At 42.3% G+C, this 11,127-nt stretch overlaps 1 protein-coding gene across 4 annotated transcripts in view; it reads left to right on the top strand.

The window, feature by feature from the left end:
• The first annotated feature begins 4,472 nt into the window (after positions 1 to 4,472).
• Positions 4,473 to 11,127, top strand: part of man2b2 (mannosidase, alpha, class 2B, member 2) — a 65,932-nt gene continuing 59,277 nt past the window's right edge. Inside the window, exon 1 of one of the 4 annotated variants that reach the window (XM_086008168.1) lies at positions 4,473 to 4,713. In XM_086008168.1, coding sequence (XP_085864294.1) covers positions 4,555 to 4,713 — 159 coding nt within the window. In that variant the 5' untranslated portion in view covers positions 4,473 to 4,554. The remainder of the gene's footprint in view (positions 4,714 to 11,127) is intronic. The other 3 variants (XR_015081033.1, XR_015081032.1, XM_086008157.1) reach the window with 3 other exon arrangements.

Consider the following 11,127-nt stretch of genomic DNA (forward strand, 5'->3'; position numbering starts at 1 on the left):
CTGTTACTACTATAGGTGGTAATATAAAGGTATTTACAAAGTTAAAGGCATTACACAACGGGACACACAATAGTTAATATTTTATTGTGACAGCATCTTATTTAAAAATTCATTCTATGGATATGGGCATTGCTAGCAAGGCCAGCATTTATTCCCCATCCCTAGTTGCCCTTGAGAAGGTGGTGGTGAGCAGCCTTCTTGAACCGCTGCAGTCCATGTGGTGAAGGTACTCCCACAGTGCTGTTAGGCAGTGACTTCCAGGATTTTGACCCAGTGACCATGAAGAAACGATGATATATGTCCAAGTCAGGATGGTGTGTGACTTGGAGGGGAACTTGGAGGTGATGGTGTTCCCATGCCCTTGTCATTCTGGTGCGCAAATCCATTGGCAGGATAGGCGCACCAACGTCCGTGTTCTTGCTCAGGCCAACATCCCCAGCATCGAAGCTTTGACCACGCTCGATCAGCTCCGATGGACGGGTCGCATTGTTCGCATGCCCGATACGAGACTCCCAAAACAAGCGCTCTACTCGGAGCTCCGGCACGGCAAGAGAGCCCCAGGTGGGCAGAGGAAACGCTTCAAGGACACCCTCAAAGCCTCCTTGAAAAAGTGCAACATCCCCACCGACACCTGGGAATCCCTGGCCCAAGACTGCACAAAGTGGAGGAGAAGCATCCGGGAAGGCGCTGGACACCTCGAGTCTCTTCGCCGGGAGCAAGCGGAAGCCAAGCGCAGGCAGCGCCCCAAGCACCCCACCCACCCGCCCCTTCAACCACCGTCTGCCCCACCCGTGACAGAGACTGTAGGTCCCGCATTGGACTCATCAGTCACCTGAGAACTCATTTTTAATGGGGAAGCAAGTCATCCTCGGTTCCAAGGGACTGCCTAAGAAGAAGAAGTAGAAGCAGAAGGAAAAGGTCGCAAGTTTGTGAGGTGCTGCCAATGATTTTACCCGGTCATTGCACAATATGGGTTCCATGACCTGCTCAAATGCTTTATGAAATGTTTTCTACAATTTATTTTGTTCAGTAATTGAAATTTCTAATATGCAAAATAAGTTTTAAAAATAATAAAACATCAAAAATTACATATTCCACAATAACATGATTAAATGTATCCATTGTCTTTAGTGTCTAAGAATGTCTTTATTAAAGTTTTTACTTGAATCAGATTTGATATTTTGGCGAAAAGCTGTGCTGATGTGAGTTAAATTTGGATTCTGCAGTCTGAGCGTCCCCAGGATGCATCAGTATCGTTCAGTCAGATCTATTGATGGAATAATTTTCTTCACCTCCCACACTTTCTGCCCAGTAGTTTTTCTTCAAATAATTTTGAAAAACAAGAGGACAAATTTCAAAAGCTTCAAAAGAAAGACTTGCATTTATATAGTGCCTTTCACAACCTCAGGGTGTCCCAAAGTGCTTTACAGCCAACGAAGTAGTTTGTTTTTCAAGTGTAGTCACTGTTGTACTGTAGGAAATGCATCAGCCACGTTACGCGCAGCAAGCTCCCACAATCAGCAATGTGATAATAACTAGATAAGCTGTTTTTTTAGTGCTGTTGGTTGAGGGATAAATATTGACAAGGATACTGGAAAGAACTCCCCTGCTCATCTTCGAAATAGTGCAATGGGACCTTTTACGTCCACCTGAGAGAGCAGACGGGGCCTCGGTTTAAGGGCTCATCTGAAAGATGGCACCTTCGACAGCGCAGCACTCGCTCAGTACTGCATTGGAGTGTCAGACTTGATTTTGCGCTCGAGGTCTCTGGAGTGGGACTTGAAACCCACAACTTTCGTGACTCAGTGGCGAGAGTGTTACCAACTGAGCCACGTCTGACACTGAGGTAAAGTTTATATTGTGCACTTTTTTAAAAAGAGAGGCAGTGTGTGGTGAGTGAGAGAGAAATGACCATGTTCTGATTTCACACCTGTTTTGGTTTTGTTTTGTGTTCTATAAACCTTTAAAAGTGAAAGAGAAGGAGATGGGGATGAGAAAGAAAGAGAGAGGGGTGGGAGTGAAAGTGTGCTTTCTTCATTTAATATTACTTAAACTTTCAAAATAAAACAGCAGTTAACTAATTATTGCCACCTGACAGTTAGAAAATGTCAGTGTTAATCTCATACACCAGTGAGGCACATTCTAATTGCTAACACCTATGAGGTGGAGGGAGAGAAAGACACAAATAGAGAGAAAAGTTGCTTTGCAGCTGTTTTTCCCCTCATTCTAAATGATTTCATTTTTTAAAAATAAGTTGAATTTTGAAAACAAACAACACCTCATTTAGAGAAACAGATAGGGAGGGACGGAGGAGGAAAACTGATTGTGGAAGTCTCTGGCCACTTGGCACCCATCATTGAAGGCTGGGGTATGTGGGATAGTGAATTGAGGGTTAAGGTGAGGTGAGTGACAATAGAGAAAGGGGAGAAAGGATAGGTGAGGATGTTTCCACTGATGGGTGAGACTAGAACTAGGGGGCATAATCTTAGAATAAGAGGCTGCCCTTTCAAAACTGAGATGAGGAGGAACTTCTTCACTCAGAGGGTAGTAAATCTATGGAATTTTCTATCCCAGAGAGCTGTGGAAGCTGCAACATTAAATAAATTTAAAACGGAGATAGACAGTTTCCTAGCAGATAAGGGAATTAGGGGTTACGGGGAGAGGGCAGGGAAGAGGACGTGAGTCTAAATTCGGATCAGCCATGATCCTATTGAATGGCGGAGCAGGCCCGAGGGGCCGTATGGCCTACTCCTGCTCCTACTTCTTATGTTCTTATGAGTTGGGTGGTTTTTTGAAGGGGAAGAAATGGGGTGGTGATGGGGTAGTGGGAAGGTGAACAGATACAGGAACGTGATGGGAACAAAGGGAAGCATGAGTGATTGGTAAAGGGACCCGGTAAGGGTCAAATTTTCCCCAATACCGCCACGCCAAATGCAGCCATTTGTGGCTCCTTTCCCCAACACACCACCTCCCACATCGCAACCAAAAGGAAAGAAAAGAAAAAGAGAGAAGCAGCAAAGAGAAAATGGCACATAAGAGGAGACGGATAATCAGCAATGCTAAGACATCAGAAACAGATACAGAGTGATCATATTCTCTGATTTACCATGTGCAACACCATGGCAGATGGACTCATTGTGCCGGAATTTGCGGTGGGTAATAACAACGAACGAACAGCGTTCGCTGTTATTACCCCTTTGAAACTGACTGCAAATTCAGGATGTAGTGCACACGCACCCTAATGCGGAAATCCTGAAGTTGCGGTCAGCCATTCACTGCTCCGACACTGGACACTGGCTGCGCTGTGCCTGCAAACGCCCCCCACCCAGCCGGCAATCAGCGTAATCTGTGAAATCAAGGAAAGTGATGAAAACTTTGGCTTTCCTGCGGTAATATCACTGTTAAATACCCCATTAAAAGTTAGACCCTTTTAGATTAGGTGTAACTGGGGTTTTAACAGCATATTGACTGCTAAACAAACATTGTGGCCCTGAAAAACTAATTTAAATTTTGTATAGTGTCAAATTTATCCATAATAAAAATTACAATTTTTAAGAAACTTTCATTTTTTACATTTTTTTTAAAGATTGATCATTATTTTTTCAGGTTTACCTTTTCCCCATGTCAGAGCCCTTTGTTTTGGTCTCTATAACATTTTTTAAAATGTTGGAATAAAAGGAGCTTATTCACTTCACTTCCTGGTTCCTGGTCTGTGAGAATTCTGCATTGTGATTGGCTGCTTAGGCAGCTTGTTGACATCACAGCAGCTCGCGTTAGGGATTCTCGATTAACTTATGTTGATTTCAACTGAACGTCGGGAAAGCCGAACTTCTCGCCACGGAGATCACGAGATCTTTGTCTTTGTGGGAAGCTTACTTCGGGTCCAGCGGCAAACTGCCTTTGCTTCACCGCTGACCGCAAATTGCGGGCTATTAAGTTCGCAATGTGTGTCGAGCACTCCTTATTTAGGGAGTACCATTGTGTCACGCCTCTCAGTGGAGCACCATAACCCCCAGATCTCCATGTCTGTACCTCATCACTCATCTATACACTAATACACTGTGAGGGCACTGCTTGGGGAGATCCACTCTTGTTTTCTTTTTACTTTGACATTTTAAATAGAATTTTCAAATGAAATGTGAATGTACATTTTATTGTAAAAATTTTTCAGACTTAGTTCAATACATTTGCCAATTGGACATTCACTGCTCCATCTTCTGACAATTGTAGAACTGAACACGATTGAAATGTTAGACGTGACATTTCGTGACCAGCAACATATTTCGAATTAAGCATAAGGAACCGTGCATATATATATATTTTTTTACATATATAACATATGCGCGTACAATTGGGTGAAATGTTTAAACCCATTGTCAGGCGAGGGGTCGGCAATCTCACCCTGTGGCAACCCCATTAAAGGGCAGGCTTAATAATTGTTGGGAAAAGCAATGTGTGGAGGAAGTTGATTCTTCTGCATTGTGCAACTGGACTCGGACTGGTTCCGTATTCAGTTGTTGCTTTGCCCGGAGAGGCGGAAGGAAGGCTGCGACTATGGCAGGCGTTCGCGGGGCTGTGACTGTAACCATCTGCGGAGCCTGCCTGTGCCTCGGCGTCCTTGGAGCAAGGCAGCAGCTGGGGCAAGGGGATGGCATCCAGGCTTTCATCGTGCCTCACAGTCATATGGACGTCGGCTGGGTTTACACCGTGCAGGTACTGGGCGGAGTTTGAGATTCCGTGCATTGCCCTCTGCCCCTGGTGTTTTGACCGGTTGCATTCCCTCTTGCAGAACGGGGAAAAGAATCCTAATGCGAAGTTCTGTAACTCTTGCCCCCCACATTTATCTCAATTCTCGCAATAGGTTGAACCCAAATGAGCGAGTGTCGTGTATCCTAGCTGATGACGGTGGAACTGTTACTGATCTTGTGACTTTGGGGAGCTTTGTCATGTGATTCAGCACTTTCTATTACATGTCAGCTAAACTTTATTAAAGCCCCATTTTCAAATAAGGTACAGCAAGTTAATAATATTCGGCTCAGCATCTCGACAATGTGGTTCAAAAACTTAAATTGCTTCAGGAGCTTTAGTTCTTGTCATACAAATTTCACATCCTTACAAAACCTCAAGCAATGTATGGCCCAGCTACATAATTGTTTTGCAGATCACGTTTTATAAACTTACTTTTATTAGGTTTTAAAAAAACGAACTTGCAATTTGTTGTAGATAAACAAATGCTACAATGTCTATTCGGTTCTGATACTGAATTACTGTCCTGACTAGGAGCTGTAGAGTGCAAAGTGCAGCCAGAAAAACCAGAGTTGTAGTGCAGATAGAAACAGGCAGTGAATGCACAGACTATGTTAATGTTCAGACTGCAGTGAGATCAAATGGACTGTCGTGCATCTTTCAAACCCATTAGGGTTGCCCTCCTATGTAGTGTCGAATCGAAGTGTCACAGTGTCCGCTGTGGCTCAGTGGGTAGCATTCGCGCCTCTGACTCAAGTCCCGCTCCACAGACTTAAGCACAAAAATCATGGCTGACACTCCAGGGCTGCACTGTCGGAGGTGCCGTCTCTCAGATGAGCCCTCTAAACCGAAGCCCTGTCTGCCCTCTCAGGTGGATGTAAAAGGTCCAAATGCACTATTTCGAAGAAGAGCAGGGGAGTTCTCTCCAGTGTCCTGGCCAATATTTATCCCTCAACCAACATCACTAAAAAAACAGATTATCTCGTCATTATCATATTGCTGTTTGTGGGAGCTTGCTGAACGCAAATTGGCTACCGCGCTTCCTACACTACAACAATGACTACACTCCAGAAGTACTTCATTGGCTGTAAAGTGCTTTGAGCTATCTGGTGGTTGTGAAAGGCGCTATATAAATGCAAGTCTTTCTTTCTAAGTGTCGTGAGATAGACATCTGGAAAACTTGCTTTAGTGCATTTGGGAATAGAAACATAAACATAGGAGCAGGAGTAGGCCATTTGGCCCCTCGAGCCTGCTCCGCCACTCAATGCAATCATGGCTGATCATCCAAATTCAGTACCCTGTTCCTGCTTTCTCCCCATACCCCTTGAGCCCTTTAGCCTTAAGAAATATATCCAACTCCTTCTTAAATATATTTAATGTATTGGCCTCTACTGCCTTCTGTGGTAGAGAATTCCACAGGTTCACCACTCTCTGGGTGAAGAAATTCCTCCTCATTTCTGTCCTAAATGGCTTAGCCCTTATCCTTAGACTGTGACCCCTGGTCCTGGACTCCCTGACCATCAGGAACATCCTTCCTGCATCTAGTCTGTCTAGTCCTGTCAGAATTTTATAAGTTTCAATGAGATCCCCTCTCATCAGGATCCTGGAGCTATGCTGCCAATGCAAAATGATCTAACTGTCGTTTTACTATCCAGAAAGCTAGCATTATAGTTGGAGCAGGCTGCCCAAACCCCAGCCTTAACTTGTGACTCAAATTTTCTGTGGCACATTTTGCTTTAGACACAATAGCATTCATACCTTTGGCCTGTATTTAGGGGACACACTGCATCAGAGATTTTTTAAAACAAACTATTGGAAAACATGGAACTGTGCACATATTTATGTGTGGAAAGCCTGTTCCATTTAGTGTATGTGTAATCACTTCAGTTGAAGTACAAATGAATGACAATAGTAAAACTGTTGCAGTCACACATGCCCAATCTTATTGTCTACAAAAATGTGTTAAACTCTCAAATTATTATAGATGCTGGTACTGCAGACTAAAAATACCCTGCTTACCTTACAGGGTACTTTCCAATGGTAAGCCTGTTATCTGAGGTTATCCTTTCGACAGAAGACAGTTTTACTGCTGTCTTGGAAAAAAATAGTTTTGCCTTATTAGATCATGTTGATTGAGGAGAGTTTCAAATATCCATTTGAAGGTAATTAACTGTATGCATCGTTCCTGCTGAGAATGTGTGGGTAGCTTGACTCATGTTTCAGTTGTGTAAGGTTCTTCCTCTCCACCACCAATAAATATGCAATTTGACAATAAAAGGAGTAGTGTGCTTTTGTTGCAGTGTCTTAGCAGTCAGGGGTGGGGTGGGAGGGACAGTTGAGTCCAATGAGGCAACCAAGGGCTTACAAAAGTGAACTGAATAAAATTTTCAAGTGGGCATAACAGGGGCAGATGAAATTCCTAAGCTTAAACTACATGTGCTCTTTGAATGCTGTTGAACTAGCCAAGGGTGAAGTTGAAAAAGGGCTAGGGGTGTTGCGAGACTGCACTTAATTTGTCCAGTTGAAGGGATAATTGCTAGTCCTAGCCCTTTCCAGGCTACCCCAGATCAGGCGTATTCCCCAGACGTTCACCTTCAACTAAAGTTAGAGATAGCTGAATTCTATAAGACGCTTAAATGGGTCTAAAGGTTCAGGCTATCCCTCCCTAAAGGAAAGGAACGACTGAAGATGTTACCGTCCTCCAGATAGTACTTTTAATAAGTTTAACTAGACTGTAACCTTCTGGATATTATGAGGGTCCGGAATACCCCCCAGAATTCTGCAACTCCTTACAAAAGAGTGTACAGAAATTGGGTTCGCGAGATTGATACAGAAATACTCTGTGAGACAATTCTAAAAATGTATAAATTTATTTAAGAACTGACATTCATTTAAAAGCTGTTGAGTCTGTCACAACATTAACAATTCAAAATACAAATAGCTTACATTTCTTATCAGAGATCCTTATTCTCAATTCTTAACTTCGTTTCATTTCCACACTTCTACTTATTCTTAATCCAGAATATCCACCAAAATCAAATACCTTGATTACCTGAGACTCAGAGTTGTTGGCTTACAGAGTGGTTCTGAAGCTGAGAATCGCTTGCCCGTTTCCAGCGACTTCTGTTTTCCCATTTGAAAATACTACCTTTTATACTCTTTTTAGTGGTTTATTCTTTGAAGTTTTCAGCTGATGTAAGCTAATTATCTTATTCTCTCTGTTGAATTCTTACTGATCTTATTGTCAATTTAGCTGCTGCATGCATAATTATGTCTCTACCTTTAGGTGTTCCAAAAACTTATAATACACTATGACAGTAGTCTTTATTTGATGCCATTCTTATCGAAGGCCTTTCATTCAATTCTTAATATTGGCTTAACTGGTTTTAGCAGACGTTGTGACTCCGTGGTGTTCCAAGTTCAATACAAAAACCATGTGATTGCTTGGTGCATCTATTGAAGTCATATCTTCAAAGTGTTCTGCCGGTATCATATTTACTACATGTAAATTAAAGACACTTCAACAAGGGTGGTTGCTTGTTTTCTAGCTATCTCAATTGGTTGCATATTTAATCTTATGTTTCCTGTCTTCCAAGTTTAACATAAAAGCTATTTGACCAACAGGTGTTTCTTTTACTTGATGTCATCTTTTCAAAGGCACATACCTCTTTTAATGTTTCTGTGTTCCTGTTCAACGTGTTAGTTTTTAACACTTTACTTGGGTCATTCCATTGTGTTTCTCCCAAACTCCAGACCTCCTGGAAGTGCCAAACTGCTATTTCAATAGGGCCATTGTTTCTTGGTCAATAACCCATTCCTATTGCAAAAGCTTGTGGTTTTTACAACTTTGTTAACAACTGATCTTTATCTCAGAAGCCTGTATTTCTGTTTACAGCTTGTGTCTCTGGGGTTTTTTAGATTTTTAAACCCAGTTTCTCATGTATTAATAATGTCAGAAATCTGTTCGTATTATGGTGTATTTCTTGGAATATGGCTTATTCCGTCACACAGTCACTGAAGCAACAATCAAAGTAAACCGAATGCTGAACTATATTAATGATAAATAGGTAGATTATAAATTGGAAGATGCCATGCGGAAACTGGATAGCGTTTTGGTCAGACAGCACGTTTAACGCTGTCTAAGTTTGGTCACTGACTGAGTCAAAAGGGAAAGCTGGAGAAACTCGGGCTTGTCAGCTGTGAAAGGAGACAACTGAGAGGTGGTCTTGTAGCAGTAAACAAGATATTAAACAGTATGGCAAAGGTAAATCTCAATAATTGCTTCAAGGTAACAGTAAGACAAAGAGCCACAGGGTAAAACTGCCAACAGACAAATTTAGAATTGATGTCAGGAAGGGATGGGAGGTAAAACTTTAATTATTTAAGAGACCGTTAGATGCTGTGTTATGGGTAGGTTGTCTAAATGGATGAGTTAAGATGGGCTGAATGGCCTTCCCCACCCATATTTCTGTCCACATATATGTGCACAGTGTATATTACAAATATATTTGAGAGATTTAGTGTTTTGATGGTGGAGGAAGCTAGTCCTGCTCATTTTGATCCCCTGTGTAGTCTTTCATCCTGTTGTCTAACCCCATTTCCCAGGCAGTGCATCCTACTGATTTACACTCCAGATTTTATTATTCTGTTTCTGCTCTCATTTTCTGGAAGCAATGCTGCCATGTAAATGAGATAACCTACATGCCTCCACAAGTGCAGAACACTACCTCATGAAGAGGTTTAATTCCCTGTCTCTGGATGCTATGTGGCATCTGGAACAAATATAAATGGCTAACTGCTGCCAATGGAATAAACAGAGAATCATCACCATTTCTGGCTGTGGGTGAACTCGCCTCTCAGGCCAGCTGTCCACCAATGCTTACGTATGGACCCTGACATTGGGAAAGCTACACCATCTAAAACATAAAGCAACTGTGGAGGAGGGATCTTCTGCAAATTTTGGATATGTGATTGTTGTAGTACTGTATTGTTTTTGCTCTGAATGCACCACAAAGTATAAAAGGTGCATTTGGAGCATAACTAGCCCTATCATTTTGCATATATGCTTATTTCTGCAATACAAATAGGGGCACGGTAACATAGGGGTACGGTAGCATAGTGGTTATGTTACTGGACTAGTAATCCAGAGGCCTGGACTAATGATCTGGAGCGATTGAGTTCAAATCCCAATTTAATTTCAGTTAATTAAATAAACCTGGAATAAAAAAACTAGCATCAGTAATGGTGACCATGAAACTACCGGGTTGGCAAAAAATCCGTCTGGTTCACTAATGTCCTTTTAGGGAAGGAAATCTGCTGCCCTTACCCGGTCTGGCCGATATGTAACTCCAGGCCCACAGCAATGTGGTTGACTCTTAACTGCCCTCTGTGGTTCAAGAAGGTGGCTCACCACCACCTTCTCCAGGGCAATTAGGGATGGGTAATAAATGCCGGACTTGCCAGTGACGCCCACATCCCATGAACGAATTAAAAAAAAACAAATAAGATACAGGAAACTTTCTGGTATCCGGCACTGACGGGACCGAGCTGGTGCCGATCGATCAACACTGCTGGAGAAACCAGTGCTAATGTTAAAACATACGGAGCTTCTGAGCTCCGTATCTAGCAACAAACCCTGTTGCTTAACAACAGCTTCAAAACAGTCGGCGCAGCTTGCAAGCGTCTCTGTAGCTAAGCAACAGCTTCAGCTAGACGCTTGCAGAGCCAGGAATGGAGAAAAAAAGCAACGAAAAGTCAAAAAAGTTATCTGAACCGACTCCTGAATTTTGCCGGTGGATAGAGCATTCCGGAGATTTAACCTCCGTTTAAACGAAAGTTTCCTGTATTAGTTATTTACTGTCAGGTGGCTGTTAGAACTGCATTGAGTGTGTTGTAACGTAACTATTTAAAGGGAGCTCGGAAATGTAATCTATATCCCCCTGCCCACACCATAACATGCCGTCAGAATCAAACTGCAGTCTAAGTGCCTTGGTACTTTGCATTTGGCAGAATATGGTTAATGGAATTTTAAAATAAAGTTGCTGATCTTGAACCAGTGTTCTCTCAAATCTATAAAACTCAGATTATTTTCTTGTGGTTATGTTGAGCAGTGACTTTAAGTTCAGTTTTCACTTGCTTTCATTGTGTACGTACTGGGCTTTCAGCTTTTCATTTTATCCGCATCTACTTCTTTTGCTTTGCTCTAGCCCGAATACAGGGCGCTTACTCGGCATGTTTTAATGCTGTATCTAACCTTGGAGAGCTTGATGCTGACACTCTGTGCCTAAATAGCAAACATCCCATTTTCCAGCACTGACATCTTTCATTCTGAGCATAAAATTCACCAAAGTTTAAAAAATATGTATTTTTTATTGTCAGCCC

This window comes from Somniosus microcephalus, chromosome 2 (genome assembly GCF_052327205.1).
Source record: "Somniosus microcephalus isolate GS21.2 chromosome 2, FLI_Smic_1.0, whole genome shotgun sequence".
NCBI classification, from domain to species: domain Eukaryota; kingdom Metazoa; phylum Chordata; class Chondrichthyes; order Squaliformes; family Somniosidae; genus Somniosus; species Somniosus microcephalus.